The following is a 13,470-nucleotide window of genomic DNA, read 5'->3' as shown; positions in this document are numbered from 1 at the left end:
CGCCGCTCCCGCGCCCGCCCCGCGACCTCGGAGCGCTCGGTGGGTGCGAGTGCGCGGCCCGGCCCGGCCCTGCCCTGCCCGGCGGGGCATCCCCCCGGGACATCCCCCGGGGCATCCCGGAGCCGTGAGCCCGGGACGGGCAGAGCGTTCCCCTCGCGTTTCCCGCCCGTTCTCCTCTGGGGAGCTGCCGGCGCGTTCCCGGCGCTCCACGCTTCATGAAATTCTGTCATCCTGTTGCTTGGTCCTTTCCTTTTTATTTTCAGGGAAAGCTGAGAGCTTATCTGTGCTCTGTGCTATTCCGCTGGTAGAAATACGTGGCTAAACTAGCGATCACTTGTACAAAAATAAAACTGCTCGTTTACTTGGGTTTCGAATTGTTGAGTGAAGTAAATTCCTTTGGTCTGGCTGTAAGGGAGGTTGGTAGCGGCAGAAATACATCAGCAGAACAGAGCTTGTAAACTGTTGTTGGAGTGTAAAAGAAGGTCTTGGATAGCACAGCTGATTTTTCTTTTCCCTCAGATCCTGATTGGATTCCCTGTTAGTTGTTTTGTGAAGATCTCACTTGTCCCGGTGCGTTTCTGCAACATTAGTTTGAAGTCTTATTGTAGTCTTTATAGTAAGCATGTATGCTGAGGCAATTTCTTCCGTCCCGCGACAAAAGGGAATCTGCTCCTTTGGGGCAGGGGGTGTAAAATGCAAGTTGTGATGCAAAGTGCTCCCGTTCCAGCGGGTCTCGCTGCCAGTCGTGCTCGTGTCGCAGCTCGGAAGGAGCCGTGGGGCCCGGGCAGCTCCTGCGGCGGGGCCAGCGGCAGTGCCCGGGTGCCGGAGGTGCGGTCCCGCCGGCTCTGTTGAGGTTCTCCAGCTGCACTGATTTATATCGGTTAATGACAGCCCGTTTTTAATATGAATGAAGCGTGTAGCCAAGCTCCATTCTGTGGATCAGTTTGAAAGCCGAATAGCTGCAAGCAGAGCTGAGGGCTGGCTTGTTGGGAAGCGTAGGGAAGCTTGGTCAGGAGGAGGGAGCTTGTTTAACACAGTCAGAGTTTCCCACAGTGTCCTAAGATGCTTTACCCTGGTGACTCTTAACCTTTTCTGCACCCAGACGTTGTACAGACTTAATTAACACTATTTAAGATTGCTTAAGATTTAAATATACACAAAACCTGATGTGGACCCACATAAGGTAATTTCCACTGACCATAATTGGTTCAGTTTAATTGATTTTTTATCAATTTTCAGCTAAATCAATGTTAGCAGGCTGTAAACTGATTTGTCTGTGTCAGCATGGCAGATTGTATTGATTTAATGGATTTCAGTTAAGAGCTTAACTTGAAACTTTCAAACTTTCTTCTGTAGGTAACTCTTCTTATTCTTGTTCGTTTTTTACCCAAGCTTGTGCTCCTGGAATTATTTGCTTTTAGAGATAGCAACAAATCGTTACTTTGTGTTGAAAACTATTTGTTTTGATGCAAAGCCACGTGTATATGCTTTTGTCAGAAGCACGTTTATCAGTTTATCTTCAATCCCAGTATGATTAGGCCAAGTTGGACTCAGTTGTTGTCTGTGCTAAAGATTTAACTAAAGATACTGTAAAATGTTGCCTTTTATGAATGTGGTGTAATTAATAAAGTCAGCAAAACTTAAGAGTTCTAGTATTTCCTTCTTAAATTTTGTTTCTACTTGTCAAGCTTTGATGTTTCCCCAAGCAAAATTTAAATGTATTTTTAAAAAATATTCTTTAATACTCCCCAATGTTTCATTGGTATGAGTCTTTTGTGTAGCACTGTAAGCAAAAAAGCTGCATAAATAGAAAAAATACGTGCAAATGAAGTAATGGAAATTTAGTGTGCATGTGAATTGGGCTCTTGGCTAGCTCTCAAATACACTTTGCAATTTTTGCTCTCAAAAGGTACTGAATTACGTGGAAATCAGTAGTTAAACAACACACTGAAGTACTAAGATGTTTTAATCTCCATTTTCAGGGGATTAAGTATTATTTTTCAAGGCAACTAGTAGTTTTGAAGGGTAGTCTGCTAGAATAATCTCTTAATTTTTAAAAAAATATTTTAAAATTAATTATTCTCTGTTAACAGCTGGCTGTCTTCTTTAACTGTATTTTGGATGGGATTTTCTTTTACTTCACTGCCATCTATAGAAACGGATGAATATTTTTAGGTAAGTTTTTACACTTAATTTTCAATAATTCATAAAGTTCTCTTTTTATCATCCTCTCTATGTCTAGTACAGGTTTTTTATCTTATGCATTTGCTTACAATTGTTGTTACCAAGTCATGCCTCTTGCAGCTAAGTCTGTGTGATATAATTAACATTTAAAATGCAGAAGACTGTGTAAGAAGAAGTGACTATATAGTGGCCAGGTTGAAACCTAGAAATGCTAGAATTGAAATAGTTTTGTAAATCTCTTCTGTGTTCTGGTCCAAGGAAATAATAGTAAGAGTTTTTTTCAGAACTAAGGTAAGGCACTACAAAAAAATACTGAAATAAAATTAAGAGGATCAAAAGTTATTTTGTGAAGTGTATGAGAAATCTATAATAGATTTTTTAAAAGATATCGATATGAACAAGAACTATTAAAATTGTAGTTTAGAAAATTAATACAGGGTTGGGGTTTTTTTAATTCCTAGTGCTAATGTCCCAAACATAATTTTTCACCGTTCATTTCTGAACTTCAGTCATGTAGTACTGCATGGACATTGAATGTCATGAAGAAGCTAATCTATAAATTCCATTTATAATCCAGATTTTGGTTTTGCTGTGGTGAAAACTTTTTTTCTAAAAGAGAAATTTTCTCTTCTATGGAAGTGGTTTAATTTTTTATTGCTTATTTTTAATTTCTTAACAGCTTAGTTGGTTTTTTAATTAAAGTTGGGTAATTATCATTAATTGATTTCTACAGCCTTCAGCATGTTTTTAACAGGTAGCTAGGATGCAATAACACATCCGCTACTCATGTGCCTGCTGCCTATAAAGAGACACAAATGATCTGTAGCTTGCATGTAGTATGTATTAGTAATATTTATGAACTATTCATGAGTCAAATATTAATAAAAATTGTGAACAGAAAGTTATTTTTTATTTGTTTTCCCTAAGTAGGTCGATAGTACGAGCAGGTATTGCAGGTTTGGTGGGGGACACTGAGAGCTCAGGCCTCCTCTGATGTGGGTGCACATCAGATCTGAGGTGGGTGCTCTGGTGCCCAAAGGATTCAGGGCTCCATCACTGACCAGAGGGGGTGGTGGCGCAGTGGCTTCATAATGGCACCCCGAGAGCTGAGGGACCCTGGAAGATCCGTCCTCATCCACCACCCGAGCGCCACTTCTGGAGGGTTTTCTCCTCACAGTTGTTACAAGGTCCGGGTTACAGAGAATCCCTGCTTAAAACCAAAGCCAAACAAAACCAACCCACAAACCAAACAACCACATTGGACACGGCGCAGAGACTTTGGCATATTGGCTGTAAATTCAGCAAAGCTGATCTCTGAATTACTGCAAAGTGAACAGAAGGGTTGTGTTCCTGGTGCATGAGAAGTAGTGTTACTGGATTCTTTTACCTTAACACAAATCTGTCTTTCTCTTGGTTGAACAGAGACTTTGTGACAGCACTTTGTGGGTTTTTATTCACTAATGTCACTGTCTGGAGGAGAAGAGGCAGGTTGGTATTCTGGAGAGGAGATGACCTGTGTAACAATTCATGTCTTACCAAAGCAAACCTTGTACTCTTAAAGTTAATTCATTGCAACATTAAAAACCCAACATGAGCACCAGCACCCATTCCCCCCACTAGATGTAAACTGATGAAAGATTAAGCTGATGTCCTTGAGAGGTTTTTTAATTAGGTAAGCATTTAGTCAAGTGAATAATTTTAGTTAAGGGAAACAGATCCTACTGAAAATAAATGTTTGCTTTTTCTCTCGTAAGACTTTCTTTTGCATATGTTCATTATAACCTGATAATCAAGTTATACATTTTGAACAAGAAACTAACAACCATAATGATGACTTTCCCTTTTTTAGGTGCAGTGCAGATGGGTGAATCCATCTGCTTCCTTTATCCATTCTTTCCATGTCAGAAAGGCTGATGAATGCTCTTCCATGCCAAATCTCTTGTGCAGTTACAAGAGTTTTTCTCATTAGGCTTATTTCTATGAATTATGGTCACATAGTTTGCTTAAAATATTTCAGCTTGTTTTACAACATCCATGTGACTTTATTTCTGTATTTTTGCAGGACCAAATTCTTAATAGCTGCTACTATACAAACTGAATTTTTCTCCTTTTTCTCCCCCAAGATTTAAATGGTGTTTCAAAGAAAATATCCCTAGAAATACTGGTGCAAGGAGAATGATGTCTTATGGTGTTGATTTTTTGAGTTTTTTTGTTAATTGTATAAAATATAATTCTTTATGGATTGAAAAGACTGATAATTTTTTATCTTAATGGCATTATTCATAAGTGAAACATAACTTTCAAACATGAATTTATCAGTAATAAGTGTAAGAGGCAACTAAGCACTTTGTTTCCTGCATGGAGATTTTTCTGCTGTTTAACAGATTCATTTTGGTATCTGACCTGCTTTTGGAAACCTTATCCAAACCAATTTTTAGGCAGCAGCAGAGTCTATGGGTGGCTTTAGTAGCATACATGCTTATAATACTGGCCATATTCAGTGTCTACTGATACTTGAGTAAAGAAGGAAGAAATTGCCTTTATTCATTCTGCTCACATAAACACAAGTACTCTCTGCACATGTCTCTACTCATTCAGTTGCACACTGTAGGGCTAAATGACCCCATCTCGAAATAAAATTCCAGCTGATCTCAGCTGTGTGGACTCTATTGTCCATACCAGTGCTGCATAACTTGGAGTTTCCTGTTGCTCAAAAACAGGCATACATATATTTTTTGTTGTTGTTTCTTAGTTCAGTGTTGGGGAGGGTTATGTTGGAACCCATGAGAATGGTCCTCAGGCTCATGCTTGAAGAAAATGTTAGAAACTTTTAGACCTGTCTTGAAGTCATTTGGAGTTGTCTTGTCAGGCTGGGATGGTGTTGAGGAATTGGTTAATTTGAACTCAGGGTAGTCATGTGCGTAAGTATGAATGAGAAGGGAGCAATGGCCACAGAAAAAAATTGAGTAATGGACCACTTATATCATGGCACAAATGGTGGAAAGGTGCTGCATCTTTGGATGAAGGAGGCTTCTCCATGAAGTAATCAAGCAACAGGAATCATGGTTGCAGTTTGTGTTTTTCTGGTTTCCTTTTAGAATGATACAGCTACGCCTTTTTGCTCAACTTGCCATCTACTCTTGCCTGTAAAGAGTAGCCATGGTAAAGCACTAACACAGATATGGTGAAAAAATTGGACCTTAATTGGATAAAAGCCTTTTGAATGTTTTGAGTCCTATTGGATATATGTTACTCTTGTCTATATAATAAAATGTGCTTTTGTTTCATGCCCTGTAATCCCATTTATTTACAATAATGGGCCAGATACTGTTTTTGAGGTTGTTTACTGTCTGATATGGGAGAATATAAAGTATTGCTCTGAACTGGCCTTTTCCTGTTATAGTTGCCTGACATACAGGGTCTGGCCTCAGTGTGTATTAGGCAAGGGAACTAGAAATACACCACAGTTAAATTATGGGTTTGTATCTCCAGGTGGTGCATGAATTCATGGTTGAAGACTGAAGAAATTAATTTTGCTAAAGCAAGAAACAACAGGGCATTAAGCTACTATGCCAGCTTTAGATGTATGCTTCAAAAATTTTCTGCTGCTCAGCATTATTCAGTAATCTTTAACTCAAATTGCAGGAAATATTTGAAATTCCATTCTAACAATATCCAACAGAGAATATTAAAGAAGCATTACATTTCAAATGCCTGAGGGAAAATGTTCTCTTGCAACACTGTGGGCATTTGGATCTCACTAGTATGTGCACTATTATAGTCTAGTATTATGCTTTACTTGGTCTAAAATGAAAGCCCAATTTTAATTCTATCTCCAAAAACTTGGCATACTGCAGTGAAAAATAATTTATTTGAATGTTGTTTTTTTAACACACTGCAACTAACTTTAAAGCTTCCTCATATAATACTCCCACTATGGCTTTTTGTAATCTGACCCTTTCATTAAGACTTCAAATATATTCGCAAAGACTTATCTCAGTGCTTTCCTTGCTAATTTACAAGTTAAAAGATTCCAAAGTTACCTAAGAAGTTTTTCTCATTCTATGCAATTTTTCTCTTAATAAGACAAAACTTTTGAGTATCTTTGTAAATATAAAAAACACCAAACAGAGGAACTAATACACTCTTAAGGAAAGTAATATACAAGCTTAAAATATGGTTTAATAACATATACACACAATTCTGGGCTGGATAATTTGGCAAACCTGTTAATGAACTTCTGTAAAAAAAAGTGCTGATTAAACCTTTGGGGTTTTATAACCTATGTATGCTGTATTTGATAGGAAAGCTATTTTGGAAGTGAATCCACAGCTTACAAGGTTTGGGGGAAAGAATAAAAGTGTATGTAAAAGGTTTATAAAATCACTAGCTTGAATTTCTTACCATCTAATTATTTCAGTGTTTCAGTGTTGCCAGAACAAGGACAAGTGCCATGTTTCTGTTGGAAAAATAAGATCTGTGGTCTTTAGAGAAATAGCATAGGGCTTTTCTCCACCTGCTGCTCACTTTTTTTCTGTTTGCACTTGACTGTCACAGAGTTGTGTCCAGGAGAATGCCAATACTGTGATGTTTCTTACCTTCATGGAGTTTCACACGAGGCAGTTTTTTAGCAGTAGTGGGTCAGTTGCCTGTGTAATTGGACCACTTGTGACTCTCTGACAAACTAGATTGGAGGGGAATGTGATTCAAGGACTTGAAACCTGCAGAGAGAATTCAGAACAGCAGCATACTGCAGATGGTTTATTTGTTCAATGTAGCTGTGTTGGACATAAATTAGTGAAGTGTCATTAATAGAACCATTAGTTTAACTGCAATGCTAGGCCCTGTCCTTGCTAAATGAATGCCACTGATTCCTATAATGAAAGCTGGGAATCCTCTGCAGTGTGGTGGACATCAGCTTGCCTCCTGAGGACCACTGGTGGGCTCTGAGTTGCCACATCCCTTTTCATGGGAACTGAGAGCTGCTGAACATTGATAAGGTATCTTCCATTGTAGTTGGTCCCAGGCAGTTGTACCCAAACTTGAGTGAGTAGTGTGATCCATTATCTTGTATTGAATAAAATCTGAGAGATGATTTTCTATTTGAATGTGCCTCTGAGAAGACAGGAGTATCCACTGCAGTGTAATAACACCGTCTGGTAGCATAATTTTTAGACAGAAATGACTAAACTTTTAAAAACTGCACGTATAAAGGACACTCTGCATTTTTGGAAGACACTTAGGTGGTTTGGTAAATGTTGAGCTTGTCTTGCTTGAGAAATGGAAGGCTTGTAAAATGCATTAGAAATATGCATTGGAAGAATAGGTGTGTATGGACTTCAAAATTGTGGCATTATTTCCAATTTTATCTTCAATTTAAAAAAATTTCTTTCTTAATGGTTATATTGACTGTTCCTTAAATAGAAGTATAAAGAAAAGCAAGCACAAATATGAAGCTTCATGTACAAAGATGTTCCTGCTCTTTTGTACCTGATGTGTGTATTTAAGTAGATGCTTCCCAATCCACTGCTTTGCCAGTTTTTGTTCCAATAACTTGACCAGATGCAGTGAATTGCAATGAGTTGTCTGCTGCTTTTGTCACAGAATCACAAAGTAGTTTGGGCTGGAAGGGACCTTTGAAGTCCAATGCACTGTGGACACCTTCCACTAGATCTGGTTGCTCAAAGCCCCATCTAACCTGGCCTTGAATCCTGCCAGGCTTGGGGCATCCACAGCTTTTGTGGGCAACCTGTTCCAGTATCTCAAACCCTCAGAGTAAGGAATTTCTTCCTCATATCTAATCCAAATCTACTCTCTTTTGGATAAGAACTGTTTTCCTTGGTCTTGTCCCTCCAGACCTCATGTAGAAAGTCCCTCTCCCCCTTTCTGATAAGCCACCCTTTAAGTATTAATAGGCTATCATAAGGTCTCCCTAGAGCCTTCTCTTCTCCAGGCTAAAAACCCCCAAGTCTCCCAACCTTTTTAAAAAGGGGAACTATTCCTTTCCTCCAATCCTTTTTTGTGGCTCTTTTTCTAGACCCATCCATAAGAGGTCCATACTTTTCTTTGCTGGGGGCTTCAGAGCTGGATGCAGAACTGCAGGTGGAGTGTCACCACAGCCCAGGATGCAGTTGGCTTTTTTTTTTTTTTAGATATCAGAAAATTTCCTTTGTAAATGTAATTAATAAGTTGAAATTAAGACAAAAGTCATAGTGATGTAATGTCAGTGAATGAGGTGCAGCTTGTGACACAAGTTATATGAAAGCCCAGAATGTTCCTGGAACACTGCTGGCAAAGTCCCCTACCTCTTAGGAGTGCTGTTAACTTTGTTACTCTTCAACTTGTGGCAGAGGTCTCTTCCTGTGGAATTCAGTCTAAGAAAACTTGTACTAGAAAACTTGTAACATAGTGCCATTCTTGTGTTAAAATACAAAATCAGGACAGCTATGAAACAGTGATGTTGGTGGGAGTTTCATTTGAATAAATACTCAGATAGTAAGCAGACCTTACTCCTTGAGACTGTTGCAGAATAACTTGATTAATTGACTTTTCATCACAGAGTAAATTAAATATTTGTATTCTATAGAGATCTTACTGGAGTAGCTTCTTTGGCATCTATCAGTGATGATATTTAACTCTATCAACTTTTCCCCCTTGGAGATTTTTTGATTTGTTTTCTGGGTAGAATTTTTTTGTATGTGGTATTGGGAAACCCCTTAAGTGTCTTTTTCTGTCTGTCTCTTTTGTAATATATCAAGTAGTATCCCTATTTAGTAAATGACTTAATAAATAAATTTCACTCTGTCATGCTTGTTTTTTGAATCCGATTACCAAAACTGCAACACTTACAGCTTCAGCATGTGGCTGAGCTCCAGTGCAATGACACACAATGTGCAGGTGGTTGAATATTCCTTAAGAAGCAGCTGTAAAATATGCCACCCGTAATGCCAGTGAACAAATGCCAAATTCAGCATGGGTGTTCTTTTAAAATGTGCGCCTTGCTGAGGTTATTAGTCACTCTGAATTCAAGGACATGTGAGTGCAGACTTTGCATAAAGCTCCAGGCGTGGCCTACCTGTGAAGTGCTGCTGCTTGATTTTCAGAAGATGGCATGCTGTGAATTTTAAAACTCCCTCATCATGAATGAACTACAGCAAATGCCATTTTCTAATTGAGGCCATGTAAGTTAGTTATTCTACTTGTATTTCTAACAATTAAGTTTAAAAAATCTCTTTGCTGAGATTAAAGAAATGTTATCATCATGAAAGGAAATACTGCAGTTTTTGCTGAATAGGGCAAGAAAACTGAAGAATGAAAATTTTGCATCTTTTCTAACATATATATAATTGTAATCTGTTTCATGGATTAGTGTGAAGATTATGCTGTTGGCCTTCTGTTTAAAAGTAGAGGAATAATGAAAATGGTGAAAATATTGCTGCTTCCCTTAACGTGAATGTGGACGAGAAGGAAACCTCACACAGAATTGTAGCAGCAGCTGTGACATTGATTTGAGCAAACCCAACTCAGACAAAGATTCTGGAAAAAGAAATCCACAGATAGAAGTGAGACAGACCCTAAAATTATATCAGTCCTAAAAAGACTTATGTAAAATAAAGGCTTGAAACTACTTAACTGGGGAAATTACTTCCCACTGCCACGGCCATTTAGTGGTTTGTTTTGCTCTGCACTTGTGTGGATGAGTTAATTAAAATGTATCTTCTACATCTGTGAAAATGGAAGAAGCCAAATGTTGCAGCTAGCTAGAATGGTCAGTCACAGCTCTCTTTGGAGAGGAGATACCTCCACACTGCCCAGATTAATGCATTTTTAAACAGTGTTTATTATAGGTGAGAGATCATGGATGAAGCTGTGGTGGGGTGACCCTGGCTGGACATCAGGTGCTCACCAAAGCCTATCTCATTCGCCTGCTCAGTGGGACAGAGGAGGGAGAGAAAATACAACAAAAAGGTCAAGGTAAGGACAGGGAGAGCCAATCACTGTCATGGCCAAAACAGACTCGACTCAGGGAAATCAGTTAATTTATTATCAGTCAACTCAGAGTAGGATAATGAGGAAATAACTGTGTTATTCCTGAGGCAATGGAGGCCATTGCTGATGGGCTCAGCCTTGTCCAGCAGGGTGTCAGTCCTAGACCCATCTGGCATTGGCTATGCTGGAAATAGGGAAAGCTTCCAGCAGCTTCCTTCCCTGAAAGCTCCTGCTGCCAAAACCTTCCATGCAAACACAGAACAGAAGTGTTCAAAATTTTAAAAAAAGGGAGAAAGATGATCTTTGTGCTGGAAATTGTAGCCCAAAATTTGTTAATTATGAAAGTTTATTTGGAATACACGGGATTATAGGATTGCAAAAGCTGATCTATAATAAAATCACAGAAATCATAGTAATGGGCAACTACTATGATATTTAAAAAATTTTTCTCATTCTACTAATTTCTTTTTTTTTGAAACCTCATGAAAGCAGGTTATTTGCCAGTGATTGACTGATGCTGTGAAGTCATCCTCGCATGTCTGTCTACAGAATAATTATCTTATCCTAAACATTCTAGGCTGTGTGCTCAGTACCACTGTTTCCATTAGATTGCCATTTACCCGTGGTGTAAATTGGAACCACATGAGAAATGGGTTGGTAGAAAGATGGGGTCAAACTGTGAACTGATTAATAATTAAAAGATCTGAACACACCACTTGAAATTTTTGTCATTGTCTGATTCCTTATTATTTCAGTTTTTAAATTTTATTACATATCAAGGTAGGCAAGGTTCTGTGAGATCTCATATTTTTGAGGAAAGGAATAGAGAACGTGCACCATTTCAATGGCTGTTCATAATTTGGGGCTGCCAAACCAATGCTATTCATGCTGACATTGTCTTTTCAGGCAATTAAGTAATATATATTGAGGTAATTAAAGACAATTGCTTGTAATAGCAGAAAATTATTATAATCATTTTGTTTTCCAGATAACAATGCAGATTTATAATTTCTGTGACCACATCCAGGGTTTTACTACCAGAATTGACAGGGAGACCGTAAATAGTTGTTATTCCATTATGCTAAATGTCAGGGGTATAAATTTAAGTCTGTTTTATTTAAAAATCCATGAGGACAGGTTACAATCCTTATGTTAAATGGATCTGCAGCAGTTAAACCTAAGCCCATTATTGGTTTTCATAAACAACTTCATCTTTTTTTGCACCTGTTGGACACAAATCAAGTACACAGCTTGAAAGGGCATGAACACTTTTTTTAAAGTTTTTAAAATAAGACTTTAAATTAATGTTGAGGTGAAAGAAAAGCAAGTTTCAAGATGCTGCCACTTTGCAATGATTTTCTCAGGTAACTCCAAGCCCATTAGCAGATTTGGTCACTTGTATGCTATTCCCTCATGTTCTGTGACATTAACAAGATTCTTATAATGACTTTTTCTCCTCCAAAACTAAGGTCTTTGCTGGCAGGAGCTGTTTTAAAAGCTATTTTAAAATCAAAACAAAATACATCTTGCTTTCAACAACATAGCCTGCATGTGATGCAGTCAAGAGGTGCATTTAATTTAATTGTCAGTAACCTGGGAAGTTGTAACAAAATGTGCAGCTTGGGCTATACTGAGAGTTTCTATTCAATTGGACTTCCTTTTTCTTTGTTAATGATTGTGGCTGAAAAGCTTCATCAGGGTGTAAAGAGCAGTCATTCATACGGAGGACATTCATATCTATGTTTGTTGATCTTTGATGATGTGCTTAAATTTTTTTTTTTTAAATGGGGTTTATCAGTTTAGAGGTTGTACAGACATAGTGAACTTATATGCTGTGTTGAGAATTAATGCAGATTATTCTGATGCCATTCACACTAATTGTACCATTGCCAGTTTTTTTATTATATTATATTTTGTTATGTTTTCTCCCTGGACTATTGCAGGCTTTGTCAGTGTAAATTTTGGTTATGTACACAATTCTGCCTATTTTAAAGACATTTCACTCATTACTTTAAAAACCTAAACGTTTTAAGGTATGTAAAATACCTGGGTTTTCTAAGTATAATTGCAGGGGTTTTATTTAAAGCATTTTAATCATCTCCAGTTTTGCCTGTTAGCAAGGTCCTTTTTATCCGAAGAAGCAAAAAGTGAAAGACAAGCAAATGGTTTGAGATTATATGGATAATTACGTTAATGGTCCTGAAACAGAACCTGAAGAATCAAAAATGTGGTAGAGGAGCATCAAGATGGTTTTCTAAATGCTGAAGGGTTTGGATAGGACATGCAGCAGAGTGACTGAGGGAATCACAGCCTCAGGGGTTCACTCTCTGTCTTAAGCGAAAGCTGAAAGAACAGCAAGGAGAGCCTCCACCGTGCCCATTGTGTGCAGCCCTCTGATCACAAAGGTAGTGCAGGTCATTGGCCTCAGAAAGGACCTGTGTTGGAAGTATTGAGTAGATTCAAGTTCTGAACTTCTGTCCCTGCTGAGGAAGCTGCTTCTCTGTCCTCAGCTCCCAGGTTTCTTGCTGGGCTTTTGGTGCTCTTTTTGCAGGGGTTTAGCAGAAGTTGCCATTCATGGGGCCGAGTGCTTGAGTTTGAGTCTTGGCAATAAGCCCCAGGACAGCCAGAGCAGTGTCACTCAGACAACTCCTCCTTCTTTTGAAGTTATGAAAGCAGAAATAGGGTCCCTTTGAAAAAGGCACCTGAACAGAGTAGGTGCCCTGACAGAAATTACTTGATAGAGGAAAACAAAGCCCAGAGCGCTGGGAATGTGGTGCATTAACATCACCACGCACTAGAGGGCCCAGCCTGCATATAACCATTTCCCAAGAAGGAAAATGGGAGTAGACTGAAGGAACTTCTGAGAAATTTCAGTGATATTAGGAGGAGAAAGAGCTGTCTGAAGCCAACAGGGCTCAAAACAGGACTGAGTGTGGAGAAAGGTGATAGAGTGACAAATGCATTCAACCTGAAAATGTAATCAGACAAGCATGTTCCCCTGCTGAAGAAGGGATTTAGCAACTTTGAACTCAAAATCATGTGATTTTTCTCCCTCCTCCTGGCTAGATTAAAAAGGGGAGTGATGTTTTTAATATTATATTGTGCTTAACAAGCCATTGCGTGCTGTGTCAAGTTCATTTTCTCTATCTGCTCTGGCTAAAACCCATTGCTATCTGTAGTCTAGCCTGAAGGTGACAAGAGATTTGAATCATTGTAATTAGGCACTCATCATGCTGCAAAAAGATACAACTATCTTGATGAATCAGTGTGAAAAAAATAAAAAGCTGTGGGGTTTTT

At 38.6% G+C, this 13,470-nt stretch overlaps 2 protein-coding genes across 3 annotated transcripts in view; one reads left to right on the top strand and one right to left on the bottom strand.

Annotated features, from left to right (window-relative positions):
- MDH1 (malate dehydrogenase 1) overlaps nt 1-13,470 on the bottom strand; it is a 35,185-nt gene that overhangs the window by 12,379 nt on the left and 9,336 nt on the right. The window contains exons 2-3 of the mRNA XM_005425784.3: nt 563-932; nt 363-405 (exon numbers count right to left, since the gene is read on the bottom strand). Of these exons, the coding sequence (XP_005425841.2) occupies nt 363-405; nt 563-932 (413 nt within the window). The remainder of the gene's footprint in view (nt 1-362; nt 406-562; nt 933-13,470) is intronic.
- Nucleotides 2,096-13,470, top strand: part of WDPCP (WD repeat containing planar cell polarity effector) — a 146,422-nt gene continuing 135,047 nt past the window's right edge. For both annotated transcript variants that reach the window (XM_031060936.1, XM_005425783.2), the window contains exons 1-2: nt 2,096-2,175; nt 10,020-10,158. The gene's annotated coding sequence lies outside the window, so the exon portion shown is untranslated. The remainder of the gene's footprint in view (nt 2,176-10,019; nt 10,159-13,470) is intronic.

Source organism: Geospiza fortis, unplaced genomic scaffold (assembly GCF_000277835.1).
Source record: "Geospiza fortis unplaced genomic scaffold, GeoFor_1.0 scaffold134, whole genome shotgun sequence".
NCBI classification, from domain to species: Eukaryota; Metazoa; Chordata; class Aves; order Passeriformes; family Thraupidae; genus Geospiza; species Geospiza fortis.
The sequence above is the reverse complement of the archived record's forward strand: the minus strand, read 5'-3'. Positions and strand labels throughout refer to the sequence as shown.